The 15,151-nt window shown below is 46.8% G+C and overlaps 1 protein-coding gene across 4 annotated transcripts in view; it reads left to right on the forward strand.

Moving 5' to 3' along the window:
- LOC135906351 (ataxin-7-like protein 1) overlaps positions 1-15,151 on the forward strand; it is a 37,936-nt gene that overhangs the window by 9,838 nt on the left and 12,947 nt on the right. For 3 of the 4 annotated variants that reach the window (XM_065437695.2, XM_065437698.2, XM_065437697.2), the window contains exons 6-10: positions 1,684-1,766; positions 1,972-2,233; positions 3,259-3,312; positions 3,404-3,560; positions 6,926-7,067. In XM_065437695.2, coding sequence (XP_065293767.1) covers positions 1,684-1,766; positions 1,972-2,233; positions 3,259-3,312; positions 3,404-3,560; positions 6,926-7,067 — 698 coding nt within the window. The remainder of the gene's footprint in view (positions 1-1,683; positions 1,767-1,971; positions 2,234-3,258; positions 3,313-3,403; positions 3,561-6,925; positions 7,068-15,151) is intronic. The other variant, XM_065437699.2, reaches the window with a different exon arrangement.

The following is a 15,151-nucleotide window of genomic DNA, read 5'->3' on the forward strand; positions in this document are numbered from 1 at the left end:
CCTTTGTGACTAGGACTTGAGCGCAAGGTACCTTTGCCCATGCAGGGAGCTCATATTTTGTGTTGATCTTGTCTGGATGCTGAGCAAAGGAATGGGTGCCTAGTGCTCGCGTGAGGTCGTACCACACCGAGCCGCACTTATCAGAGGCCCAAGCCAAAGAAGGTTACTCGAGCTCTTTTGAGTTGGCCCATTGGTTATCGCAAGATAAAGTAGCACAGCCGCTAGTACATTGCCTGGTGCCATGTCTCAGCTTGAGCCTGTGCTCTTGCAGCGACGTGCTATAGGCACCCCTGTCTATATTTTTGCCCTTGGTGGGGACCCCTTTGGTTCCTGCGCCACCCCGGGGGTTGGCCATTTGTGAAGTGTTTGGTGCCACTGGAGACATAAATGGTTTCCGTTAACTCAGGGCAATACTGTGTTCTGTTGTGCATCGCCCGGTAGCCCCTTGCAGCCTCAGCTTGCAGCAGCATCTCTCTAAGCTCGAACCCATGGTGGTTGGTACCCCTGTGAGACCCTAAGACCCCACAAGCATAGTGGTGCACCCGACAGACATCCATAGTGATGAGGCAGTTAAAAAAGCCTCTCAAAGTTTCAACATTCCTGCTGCTGCCTCCTTTCACAAGTCTTTTTGCATTGGCATCAATAACCTAGAAACCGAGCTTGTGGCAACCTCTGTCATCATGTACAGGTTCTTTTGAAGGATTTTGTGCACTGAGCCTACACTCTTGCTGAACTATTTGTTCAGCAGTGATCCACCAGTTCTAGGGAGCACCAGGGCCTTGGCTTGCGCCACTATTTGGGGTTCATCATCAAGCAACAACAGGCTACCCCACCCTTCATTGTCCAGGCTTGTTAGGCCGTACTGAAATCCTCCGCTCCATTTCACAACCATTTCGCGAGCTGAGGCATCATTATCACGCACCAGCTCAGCGTGGATCTCCTTGCAATCGTGCCCTTTCAAGCGGAAAAAGCGGATCACTGCTTGTGCTTCATCCTTCCCGATGGACGCTTCAATTTTGTTTGGATGCTGTAGCTGTGTTCTGCAGTATATATAGAATGCAACTTATATTTCACTAAAGCTAGAGAGACGTGGGCTCGTTTTGATGCCTGTCGTGTGTACCTGTCGCAAATTTATGGTGCCAATAATATGAACTTCATGAACATCCCTCCTATTTCTACACTTTTAGTTTTTCACGTCGACAAACCTTCAGCCTATGTGGTGGGGAGGCGTGCTGTTTGGCAGGGAATTGTTTTTTACCAGAGGTGATATTTAATGAATTGTTTGTCTGTATTAGTCATAGAAGCTCTTATTTTGTGTTTTGACACTTGGAGAAACCTTACTGATAGCTTTCTACAGCATTTGCTTGTGTGAAGTTACAGTGGTGAACGCAACTGAATATTGTATTTACTGACTGCACAGTAGATTGCTTCAGTGTGAACACTTCTAAACTGAACCCTCTGATAAGCTGCATAGTTTGGGAACCTTCATCTAGATTTACACTTATCCAGTTCACATCTGTTTATCCAATTTTTTATAATGTAAACAGTGTCAAAGTTCCCTTGTTCTTGTCCTAAATGTAGTCTACTGTACGTTGTAGTAGAAAGAGACTTGTTTGCCTTTATTTTTTATATGAAAACGATCACCTAGTGACGTGTCTCCAATGTTTGTTTTTCTATCCTCAGATCGTGAGTATGACCCAAACAAGCACTGTGGTGTCCTTATTGGAGACAGTGGGAAGCCATGCACACGCTCCCTCACTTGCAAAGTGAGTGCTCATGTATACCATGGTTTAAGCTCCTGTGTGTGTGCATCATCGCAAATGGCATCACACTTGTTTTATTTGTTATTGAGCTGCATACTTAATGCTTTACCTTGTTTCAACTGTCTAACCACATGGGGTCTTGATACTTTGTTCTCTTTCAGGACTAGGCCATTTGTGTAATTTTTTTTTTCTTCTCTTTCACTTGCAGACTCACTCCTTGACGCTACGCCGAGCCGTTGCAGGGCGCCGCAAGAACTTCGACGAGCTTCTGACAGAGCACCGAGCCACAAAAGAAGCAGCACTCAATGCCAGCAAATCAGCACATCCACCATCGTCATCAACTATTTCTGTAACAGATGGAGTAGCCGCATCACCCGCACCGTCACCACTGTCATCTCATCATGCCGGTGGCCCATCATCCACTAACGTGGCAGCATCTTCTGCTGGCAAACACGGTTGCCCCAGTGAAGGTGAGTTGTGTTACATTTCCGATGTATACTTGCTCTAGCAGTGCTTTCTGGTGAGTCTTTCTGATGTTAGGCTTTCGCAATGACACCCAGGAACCTTCCTGACTTTTGAGAAAGAGTTCAGAAACTCTTGTTCTTACCTTCCTGCCTACAGAATGCACAACCAAGTACTACTACAGAGCTGAAATGAAATGTGAACAGCAAAGCTCACGGCTTTCAGTACACGATGTGTGATCTAAAAGTGGTTACGATAGACTACTGTTTATGCACAATTATATGAAGGGGTTCATGAGGGCTTCCCGCCCTTTTCTGACATTATTGGCAATTACTTGGCTTACCGGCATTTCCTTGGCATTCCAGTGGAATGCTGCATACTTATGCTTGCATGCAGTGCTCAGCGCTGGACATAAGTAGAAAGGAATTGTTAGTTCTCTCTTTCTTTCCTTTTGTTTCTTTAAGGTGGAACCTGTTGGTAGAACCTATGTCTAACGACGCACACTCTATGCTCGCAGGCCTGGCATCCTTTTGCCGGCATGCTAATGAAATGGTATCAAATGTTGTGGTGGCAAGGAGCACAAAAGTAAATGCCGCATTTAGTAAACACTTCAACAAATCGACCAACCTGTAGGAAGCGAAGCCTTGTAAATTAACTGCACCCATACAACACTTTTCTGTCGTCATGGTTAGATTGTTCACATTTCATTTCGGCATGACACTGTGAGCATGTTGTAAAGAAATAAAATAGTTGCTGATCACGATACACTCACAGAGTGCATTACTCAGGAATATAATTCAGAACAATTATCAATTGCATCCCCAAAGTTGTAGATTATAGAGTAATTATTGGAAAACATTAGTGTAATGCCGGCTGGATGGAACATTACTTACCATTTGAATGTTCTTTACTTATTGTGCTGTCCTGATCTTATGGATGAAACAGTGAACAGAGCACTTTGACTGAGCTTTTTAACGACAGTTCCAACCATATTGTGCGCAAATTCTGAGAAAAATATGTGAACATTTTTAAGGTGCACCTTGGAGCTTGGCTTTTTTGCCAAGTGTCAGCATTCTGGGAAATCCATGTAAGCATTGCAGAAATCGTGGTACACATCTATTCCCAAGCCTTAGTAGACTTGTTTTCATAGTTTGACAAATTTTCATTCCTGCCTGCAGCACTGCCAGGCAACAGGACGTCTGGGGGATCAGGGCATTTGCTTGTGCGAGCCCCAAGCAGTGGTTCCAAGCAGTCTGTGTTACCCAGAGGGTCCAGTACGACTGCCTCCTCTTCCACAGCTGGAGCCACTGCCAAGCAGGACCAGCACACAAAAAGGTTTGTGCATTTTGGACTGTGACCGAACCTCAGCTCTGCTCAGCAACCGAAATTATATCACTACACAAGTATGGCCATTTTCAAATTACATGCACTTGCTTCCTCAGCATTTAAGTTGCCCACTCCACATGTGTGAAGCTGCGTTTCTGCATGCATGCACATGCAACTATGGCATGTGTCGACACAAGGTTGTCACCATATGTAGGTGCTATCGCATGACGATTGTGTGACATTGGGTTATTGGCAGCAGAGACGTGGCACTCGAGGTTTGAGGTAGAAAGGTGGAATAGTGGACTATCACTGTGCAAAAAGGGCACTAGCATAGATTTTTGTTGTCAGATGAAAGTTTGCCTGTAATGAAATCATCTCTAGATACGTCTGTACTTAGTGTTTGCTACAGCATGCTGATGGGCAAATTAGTCACCAAATGTTGAATTTACCATGCGGCCCAGTGGCTGTGGTGTTCTTGACGAGTTCTGCTGCTGAGGTGTAAGTGAATTCACTTCACGGACATGCTTGCTGCATTACTGTGAAATGGTGGACTGCAAGGATACACGCACACACGAAGAAACCCAGCTGGTCAAAATTATTCCAATATAGCAACCGTCATAGCCCATTTTGAAGCTTTGGAAAATAGAACCCCGGCAATCAATCAGACTTTAATCTGGCACTCCTGTCAACTTGGAAAGTGACCACTGAGAAGAGGGTATAGCTTCCTCCAATTTTTGTTGGGTTCATGTGCGTGCCATTTACTTTTCATGTTCGACTGCACAATTTAAGAATGGTCACAACTGTACACTCACTTTCTCTCTCTCTCTCTGTTTTTCTTTATTTCATTTGAATCAATAGCCGAAGTCGTGCATCGCATGCTGCGATTTCGTTGTTTAGAAGACTTTAAATTTACTTATAACTGTTGGGCGAAGTGCCATAATCATCGAAACAAGGGTTCATTTCTAAGAAGTGCAGTTTGTCAGGTCAGGTGGACAAGGTGAAGTTGCGTGCAGCTGTATTTCGAGTAAAGTACATCACTGATGGATGGCTGATGCGAATAATTTAGTATTTGTGGAGCTACGATGGCACCTCATCAGGTATAAGGGTCAAAGACGTGCATCCAACTTCAAGTTATCTGTTTGCGTTGAGTCAGCTTGCAACAGGCGAGTGCATATAGTGCAGCAATTCAGTGTAGCAATTTATTTTTTCTGGTCTGTACAGTCAAATCTTGTTACTACGGACCCCACACTAACGAATTTCTTAAATTTACGAGTATTTTAAATATCCCCATCAGATTGCTTACATTTTCAATGTAAAAATATTTCAGAACTACGGATTTCAATGCAGCATATGTTTCGGAATAACGCACATACTAGTTTATTTTCCCCTCTATAACCGAGGAACATCAGTATTACAAATTCGGCTAAATGTAACAGCGCTGCAACTCTCGCATGGAACAGAAACTGCGAGTGCAGTAGCTATCATCATCACCATGTTGAGTGCCAACTGCTTCACCACAAACTTCACCAAGAACTTCACAACAAAGGTTTGGCGATGTTCACGTGAGATCCAGCAATGAATGCAGCTAGCGACGATGCCAAGAAGAAGCAAAAGCAGTTTTCGCTGCAGGACATTTTGGACGTATTGCAGGAAATCGGCGTGTGCAGACAGCGTGGCATTGCCCCATCGACAGTCACAACCATGTTGGAAGACCAAGACAAGATTGTCAAGCTTCACCGGGAATTGCAATTCGCTCCTACGAGGAAACGGCTGCGACTGAGACACTTTCAAAATGTGGACCAAGCCGTTCTCACATGGTTCAAGGATGCCAGACTGCAAAACGTCCATGTGTTTAGCCCAATGCTCCAAGAAAAAGCCAACAAATTTTCCGATACAATTGAAATAACTGGGTCAAATGCCAGTGCGGGTTGGCTTTTTCGTTTCGGCCGAAAGAATGGAATACTTGGCAGGTACTCGCAGGCAAGGAAAAGGCTGCTGACAGAGAAGGTGCGGATTCCTGGTGCAATGATCGTTTTCTAGACGTGTCTGACTCGTACTCTGAAGACTATATTTTCAACGCGGATGAGACTGCATGTTTTTATCGGCTCCTGCCAGTCCGGAAGATGCACTTCAAAGGGCAGCAGTGTAAAGAAGGGAAGAAGTTGCACCTTCGCGTGACAGTCCTGCCCTGGCAACGGGCACGAAGAAAATTAAACCTCTCGTCATCGGCAAGTACGCAAAGCCTCTCTGCATGACAAACGTCATGTTGTTACCGCACGACTACCGCGCCAGCAAACGAGCCTGGATGACGAGAGAACTCTTTTCCGAGTGGCTCATCAAACTCGACAACCAAATGAAGAGGGATGACCAAAGAATTTTGCTGGTTGTCGACAACTGCTCTGCTCACACTGTGAATGTTCGCTTGATGCGCATTGGCTTGGAGTTTCTGCTGCCAAACAACATGTCCTTGCTGCAACCTCTAGACCATGGCATTATAAAGAGTGTGAAAGCAGAATTTCGTAAGCGCCTTGTGCAGTGGTTGATTATCAACCTCCGCCTAAAGCAGCCGACTGTAATCAATACTCATCAGGCAGCGGAAATGCTCACAGGAGCTTGGTGGAACTTGAAGGCATCCATCATTAGCAACTGCTGGCAAAAAGCAGGGCTTGTCAAAGTGCCTGTGCAGCTTGAAGATGACCTGGAGGTGACCGACAACTCACGAGACCTGTGGACCAAGGTTGCGGAGCTGCTGCCCGTCGTCTCTTCCTTCGACGGCTACATGGAGAGCAACAGCGCAACAATAGCGGCGTTGGACCTGACAACCGAAAAGATTGTTAACTGCGTTCGCGACGTCTCCAGTTCACCAAACACAAAAGGTGAGATTGTGTCGAACATTGATGTTTTAGTGCACATGAACAAAGTCTGCGCTTTCATCACTCGGTGCAATGACGTACCTGATGAGGTATTGCGCAAAGTGGAAGATGTAGACGCATTCCTAATCGATCGTGCGTGCTGCGCGCGCCTGAAGAAAGTCGCTGATTTCTTCAAATGAAGCAGCTTCGAAGTGAGTGAAACATTTTTATTTGAGTGTACGATTGTCATCACATGCGTCTACTGCCAAGGTATGTCATTTTCATTCCTAAGTTTGTCCACTGGCTTATAACTGCAAGTGTTTCATTACAACAATATTTCAAAATAACAAACAATTTTTGGCAGTCCAGTGTGATTCGTTATATCAAGATTTGACTGTATACCCTGACACTTTGTGTTCTCTCTAACCATGGAATGCTGCTTTGGTCTCTTGCAGTTGTCAGCTTTGACCCGACGATTGTCAGAAGCTCACACATTTCACGCCGTCTTATTTTTTGCATCAGCACTCCTATGGACACCACACCTGCTGCACAGGCAGGTACCCAGCCGGCCAGTAGCAGCTCTGCGAGCTCTGGAAGCACAGGGCGCCAAAGGCCTGACCATAGCAATGATCCATATGTCTTGCACCATCCAAGGCCAGCAGCTGTAAGTTGCATTCAAGAGCTCTGCTTGCCTGGCTGTTCCTTGCCTTTAGTTTTGCATGCATTAGAAAAGTAATTAGAAAGCTTAGAAAAGCACTGTGCCTGAGAGTACTACAGGCTCTTCCTCTGTAATTGCAAGCCGCACCGTTGACCACACTGCATTATTATAGCTCGGCGTCATAACTTTCATGAACAGTGACAAAAGCACAGAGAATTGAAGGCCGTGGCAGCCACATTTCAGTAGAGGCAGAATGAAGAAACACTTGCGTACTGCACGTTAGGTGCACATTAAAGAATCCATGATGGTCAAAATTAATCCGGAACCCCCACTACGGTGTGTCTCATAATCAAATCGAGGTTGTGGCAGGTAACACCCTTGAATTCTTTTTTTTATTTTTTCCTTTAGCTAACTGTGCCTAGCCTGGTCTCTTTCTAGTCTGTATCTGGAACAGGCAAAGCCTGATACAGTTGAGTCTCAATATATTAAACAGCATGGTGATTGCAAAATAGTTTTATATAGCCAGAATTCGATATATAAGATCATGTAAATAACACAAAGAACTTGCCCAAATCAATCAACAAACCAGTCATGGTGCAGTAAATACACACATGAAGCTTCACATAAAGTATTTATTTCTTTGGCTGAAAGTACCGCACCATTGTAGCCTGCTTCTTATTTGCAGCCACGTGCTTAACCATGGTGTCCTCAACGTAGTCTAGACGATCCACAAGCAATAGGCCGGTGCCTTCTATTGCGCTGCAGTAGTGGTGTAGAAAGGCCAAAGCAGCTACACCCTCAGTTGAAGTTGGGAGTGGGGCAAAATCCGCGCTTGCAGGATCAACCTCGGCAGGATCTTCGTTTGGCCACTAATTCCACTGCGATCTCCGCGTCTGTCAATCGAAGCATTTTGAAACACTGTCAGTAACGAAGTATTAAGTAACGCCTGCCATGGGATCTATGAGTCAGCCCAGTGAACACGTGCGTCTGTGTGGAAGCAAAGCTCCATTTTTCATGAGGTGTGGCAGGCGCAGAGCGCGGCACTGAGGAGGAGTCAGTGTGGCAAATGCAATGCGTCGTTGATGTTGTTGAATTAGCTAAACTGCCGCTTGCGTATGCCGCTACGTTCAGATGGCGCCCTCTGCGCAATCGATGTGTGCAGCTATACTGTGCAGCAGTCGGGAACGGCCATTGCGCCACCACCATCTTCGACGGTGTCACGGGAAAGCTTGTCGCCTTTCAACAGAGCACACGTGGTCTTGGGTGGCAGAGTTCGATATACCCATTTTATGTCCGACCTCGTTCTAAATAAAAAATTAAAAATGCATGTGATTTCCCAGGTGATGTAGAAAGTGTTCAATATTTCTGTGTTCACTATATCGAGGTTGAACTGTATTCACATTCGTGAGGGTTTGCGCCCATGTGCACTGGGACGCAAAAAGGCAGTGCTGCCCATGCCACAGTGGTTGGCATGGTTTTTTATGACGATCATTTTAAGCATGAAATGCTTTTAGATTCCGTTGTCAGCGACCTTCAAGTAGACCTTGAGCCAAAAGCCGGAGCCGTTATCCGGGCACTCAAACGAGAACATCCGGGCAAGTTGCTAGTACAAAATGAGATCATCCGGGCAACCAATCAAGATCGCATTACATACGCTAGTTACTTCTCAAACAGATTACAATAAAATATTGCTGCCTTGTTCTAAATGTTCACAATATCGCTCAAGCTGTAACTTACAGTACGGGGAAATTTTATTTGTCATATCCAATAGCGACATTCAAAAGGCAGATACAGGGCACTTTACACTTGATTGACATCTTTTGGCACTGAGGCAGAGTTGCCTGTGCTCTTATCAACGCCAGAGGTCCATGAGGTCCGCGGCGATATTGCAATGAGGTTTTGTCTCTGACAGGAAACTGTTGCATCCGTATGGCAGGGTGCGGTGTGGTGGTGGGGTGTGCCGTTGCGAACATGCACTATACCCATTTAAGATTGTGGCCAGTATCATCTCCAACCAATCCGCTTTGTCGGTAGTTACTTTATGCTTAGATCTACTCTCGATTACAGGATAGGCAGTTTTTTATTAGAATCACCTTTGAAACAGGGTGGTAGCAAATAGTCACCTAGCCTACTTATGCTAATCAGGTTTTACTTTTGCATTCTAGCATTTTGCCTCTCTCTCTTTGGTCTTTCTCCATTAAAACCTTGATGTAATGAAGCCGGTAAAATCGGCAATTTGCTTCGCTATATCGAAATTTCGTTGTATTGAAATTCTACCTTTTATGCAAATAAGTACAGTTGGCAACTGATTTTTTTCTTACGTGGAAAGAGGCTGCAGAATTTTTCCGAATCGTCTCGCAGCGGGAAAAAGCAAATCTGAATAAGAAGACAATTCATTTTGATAAATATGAGAGGCTGCGACTAATGATAGGGTTTCATGCCACGTACATCCACGATACCTTCACATCAGCGGTGCAAATTAAGCGATACCAGCAACGCTTTCACATGCACTCGGCCCCCATGGCTGATAGCGTCGTCCCATTATGGGCGACGCTGTCAGGAAAAGTGCTGGCAGTGGGAAGCAAATGCTTCATTTGCCTAGCACTAACGGGTCACCAAAACTTGAGATTACACAACCTCCAATACTAAACATGTGGGAAGATAGTTTACATGCTTCCAAGCCAGCTCGGCATGCCCACTCTTTGCATATGCTGCAGATTACCTCTGAAGCAGGGAACGCGGCTGCGTATACACGCAGCCGCACTTGCTGCTATGCCCAGCCACAGCCGAGACGCTCGCCTACTTAACCCCCTCCACCACGCCCTCCCCTGTCCCGCCCCCTCGCGCATGCTTGATCACGTTACCGTGAGCTCACTTTGCTTCCCTTCTTTCCCTTTGCTTTCCTGGGAAGGCGGCACTCTTAGAGCCACCATCTTTCTTGTCTCACCCTCGCACACTTTCACTCGCACCTAAAGCACACAGTGCCTGGGACAGGATAGGATCTTATCGTATTTGGACTTTATACAGAACATGATGCAGCTCCACTTTGGCGGTAGCTCTTGTTGGGCTGCCTGTGTGCAAGCAACCACTTGCAATTCGGTCATTTGACCATCTGCATCTGCCAAGGTATCCGTTTATTATCTTGACATCCCTTTGTGGCAGCAGTGAAATTTCATTATATTGAAATCACATAGAAACACACTTAGTTATATTCGGATGAGCAAAACGAGAACAAGGTGAAAGCAGGAGCCAACGTTTCGACAAGTGGACTTGTCTTCTTCAAGGCCACTTGTCGGAACGTTGGCTCCTGCTTTCACTTTGTCCTCGTTTTGCTCATCGTCTTGATTTTCCATCTCCCGCCTTCCTTGTGTTTTCCCTAGACTTGCAAAGAATGTAAGACAAGGTATACAGTAGAATCTCGATGATACGAATTCCTCGGGAGCACGCGAAAATTCGTATCATCCCGAATTCGTATGAGCCAAAACAAGCCAATCTCGACATGATAATGAACACAAACTTTATTGGCCACAGCTACTTCCGGCCGAAAAAGTCAGTTATGCACGCTTGCACTTTTTTGCCCTCGAGGTCGTTGACGAGACATGCCTGAAAGGCATAAAATCGTGCAGCGGTTTCATCGCTCACGTTGCCGGCACTTACGGTGCGGCGCAGAACATCGAGCGCGTTAAGGCTTTCTGACGTCGACGGCAGCTGATCGCACTCGTCGGCGTCTTCACCATCACACTCTGTCTCGACTTCATTCACTTCGTCGACCAACTCTTCAATGGATCTTAACCCGCAGGTCGCGACGTTGTCGTCCGCGGTGACGAAGTCGTGTGCGGAAGCTTCAGTTTGTAGACTCCCCCAGCCTTCAATAAAGTCCTCATCGGGCTCTTCATTTTCTCCCGTCGGAGCCGCGTCCCGTCCCGTTTTAAACCCACATTTGCGAAAACAGTTCGCGATAGTGTCCGAGGTCACATTATCCCAGGACATGGCCAAAAAATGCAACGCATCGAGCAGGCTGATCCGCAAATTCTCGTCTTTGCGATCAATCTTTGCCAGGAGACGCCTTACTAAAAGTCCTTTGAAATGATGTTTCACATTCCGAATTATTCCAGCGTCCAATGGCTGCAAATGGCTGGTAGTGTTGGCAGGCAGGAACCTTACGGTGACGTTGTTGAAGGTCGTTTCCTTTGGGTGCGCCGAACACTGATCCAAGAAAAGCAAGATCTTTCGGTTTTTTGCAGCCATTTTTCGATCCAGGATCGTGAGGAACTCGCGGAAAATTTCCGCTGTCATCCATGCTTTCTTGTTACCTTTATAAAAGCAAGGTAAACGTCCTGCCGATCGAAAGCACCTCGGCTGTTTGGACTTGCCTATGACGGTAAGCTGAATTTTCTCTGAGCCGTCGGCATTCACGCAAAAAAGGACGGTGATTCTTTCCTTACTTTTTTGGCCGCCCTGGCAAGCCTGGCCCTTCACACACAAGCTCCTCTCTGGTTGTAAATTGAAAAAGAGGCCCGCCTCGTCAGCATTAAATATGTCGCGCGGTGCATAGTCCGAAATCAGCGCCGGCAGCGTGTTCAGCCAGTCGCTGACAGCTGACTGGTCGACTTTTTTTCCTTCACCGCAAACGACTTTGTAGGCAAGTCCATGCCTCTCTTTAAAACGATGCAGCCATCCCCCGGAAGCTTGGAAATTTTCGATTCCCAGGGAAAGCGCAATGTTGTCCGCCTTCTCGCGTAGCACCTTGCCGTCCACGTTGACGCCGGCCGCTGTCACTTCGCCAAACCATGTCAGCAGGGCCTCTTCCAGCTTCACGTGTGTAGCCGTCTTCGCCTCTTTGACGTTCACGCCGAAGTGCTGGGCATTCTTCATCACAACGTCTTGCTGCCCAACAATGGTGCACAGCGTCGACGGTGCTATGCCTAGCTCCTTCGCCAACTCGACACGTTTCTTCTTCGGGTTGTCGTCGACCTTCTTCAGTATTTCAATTTTCTCCTTAAACGAAAGGGCCTTCCGTTTTCGCGACATGTCGAACAGCAAACGCTTCGGTCTTTCCGCGCGCACTAAACTTCCGCCCGTCAGGTTCAGGTAGTCCACGTTGCAGCGCTGTAATAGTTATCGAAACGCACAGGGCAGCAGCAGCAGCGAACACTGAACAAACGCATGCAGCAGCAGCGCGCAGCTTCCTGTGATGGCGATGGCGATTCGGCTTTTCCTTTCAGATCGGGTCACCCTGCGCGAAAGCGCGGCGTAGCGAAAAAAAAAAAAAAGCTAGTGTACGCCGATGGCTGCCAGGAAATGGGCGACGCAGAGTTGTCAGGCACGTGACTCGCCCTGGCTAGGCAGGTTTCGTGCCGAGCCATGTGCCGAGCGCACTTTACGCTACGGCGGCGGCATGGGTGGCGGCGGCGACGTGGAGGTGAAGGGCATAGAGTTTCTCACTATAACACCTAGAGGGAAATCTGGCGCCACCGTCTATGGGAGTTTCTTAAGGGGGCACCGTGCCGTCATGGGAATGACGGTATATGTGTCTGCGAGGCTCGTGTTGGCTGGTGTTGTAAGAGGCTTCGTCTAAAACGTGGATTTGGCTACACAAATAACGCGTTCTCAAAGTAAAATCTTCCTAAAATGTTTCCATTCACGCATATTACATCTTTACTCACCCACAATGCATGACCAAGCGAAGAAAAGCAAGAACAGACTACAAACTGTTTCAAAGCGAGCGCGGACCTTGTCGTCTGTCCTCCAACTTTAGCGGCACGCTGATATGTTTTACGTAACATATAATCGTACACGCAATAACAAGTTCTTATAGTTAAACAAAACATGTTTTTGCGTAATAATAAAACCAAAACAGCTTTTTACGTGCTGTTTTAGTAGAAAATTAATCATTGTGACAGACGGAACGGTGCTTGCCAAGCGCGTCTTCAAGGTGTCCTGTCTCTCCGAGAACGATGCCAATCCGAAGTCACAATATACCGGCATTCCCATACATACCACAGCGCAGCAGCGCCAGATTTCCCTCTAGGAAATGTAGTGAGAAACTCTATGGTGAAGGGAGGCGTGTGGAGAGGAGGGCCTGTGGCCGCTGCCGCTCGGCCGGCAGAGGGTGAAGGGAAGCGGGCTTGAAAAGACGTGGAGGTGAAGGGAGACCGGTGTGGAGAGGAGGGTCAGTGGCCGCTCAGCCAGCAGAGATTGGAGGTCAAGGGAAGCGGGCGTGGAAAGGGCCAGCTACCGCGCATTAGCCGTGGTGGCTACTCTCCCCCTCCGAGCCCAGCCGCGTCGCCCCGCTCGCGTGCGCCGGTCATTGGCGCGTTCGTATCATCCGCGAAGGCTTGAGAAACTGTTCGTATGACCCCAAATCATAGCGTATTCTATATAACGTAGACCATCCAAAACACTTTTGAAATTCGTATCATCGCGAAATTCGGATCACCCGTAATCGTATCATCGAGATTCTACTGTATGAGCAACTTTAAGATCTTTAAAGTTAAAGATCTTCTTCTTTAAAGAAGATCTTTCATTTTCATTCACAGCACGCCGGTGCCGACACAGGATTTGCTGCGACACGCAGCGCTTAACGCTATCGCGTCATAAGGAAGGGGAGGGTCGTTGAGGACACGGGGGAGAATAGGAGCAGGCAGCGGATGCTCGTGGTGTTGATTGCCACGAATCACGCTTCGTCCTGTCGCACACAGGTCAACCACGGTCAGCACTGATACTAGAGAGTTCTCAAATATGGAGACCCATGACAAGGTAGCACACTACCCCCCCACCATTTCTTTCATTTGCATTCATCTGCCGTTTGTGTAAATGCGTCTACAGTTGAGGGTCAGTGCACTGTCTCATGATATTTTGGACCCGCCATGTAAATCCAAAGCTAGTCTTGTGACTGGTCGCTTGAAGCTACGAAAAGAGACTGTTGTGCACTTACAAATGACGTTCGGAATGAGGGGGCCGCTGTATGGTATTTTGCAAAGATGGCGGCCATGAACATGTAAATGGTCATCCTGTACACTCGCTTTCATTAGCAAGGTGGGCTGTAGGCTTTCTGAGGGTCATACGACTGCTGTGAATATATCTGCGATGGTTCGATAACTAACTTTAGTTGCCGACATCTGACGACGAATCTTCGATTAGGCCTAACAGGCTAAACAGTGTGGTCAATAGCATGGCCGTGACAAAATTTTGCCACTGGCTAATGTGATAACGGGCGCTGCAACCCACCGAAGAAAGCTTGTCGCTAATGTGTTCCTGCGGGTGGCTCATCAGTGATTGGTCGCAAAATGATGTGTGCAAATTAGATTGACGGCCGTTGAAGCGCCGTTTGGGTCCTCGGTTGACCAGCCGGAAACTACCTCGAGCAATCATGCCAAATTCGTTTGTGTGCTCACGTGTGCGTAGAGAGTTCCCAGCTGTGCCAATCTGCATGCGTGAACACTGAACTTGTGTATTCTATAGAATCATCTTGCCTTCCAGTAGCTACATGTAATCAGACCGATCTTCACACATACTCTCGTACTTTACATATGCACTGCTGTTGTAGTTCCCTCTATCTGCATCACGTTGGTCGTTTCGAAAGCTATCATTGTGCAGTGATGAACCTTGTACTGATACAAATCGCACACCATGGGAACAATGCACACGTCATGGAACCAGCCATGGCTGGGTCATTCGCTGAAGGTATCGATATTCTAAAAATCAAATATTTGAGATATTGAATATCAGATGTTCAATTTGTGAATGGAAATGGAATTATACGAATGTTTGCTGTTCAATTTGAAATCGAATATTTGAAAACTCGCACACCCCCATTAAAACCCCTCTCTCTCTCTCTCTCTCTCTCTCTCTGTGATGATGGTCTCTATTGGGATCCCCACCACCACAACAGTTGTGACAGCTTTTGTGAAAAAAAGCTTGGTGTTTAGTGCCAGAGTAATTAGTGGGGAAGTTTCATTACGTTATGTATGCAACACTTCCCTTGGCAGGATTGCACGCTTATGCTATAGCAAAACAGTAGGGCTTTTGTTGTGTTATTTGTGATTTACTACTGTTCATCGTGGCAGTACTGTCACACTGTACTTATT

Source organism: Dermacentor albipictus, chromosome 5 (genome assembly GCF_038994185.2).
Source record: "Dermacentor albipictus isolate Rhodes 1998 colony chromosome 5, USDA_Dalb.pri_finalv2, whole genome shotgun sequence".
Taxonomy (NCBI): Eukaryota; Metazoa; Arthropoda; class Arachnida; order Ixodida; family Ixodidae; genus Dermacentor; species Dermacentor albipictus.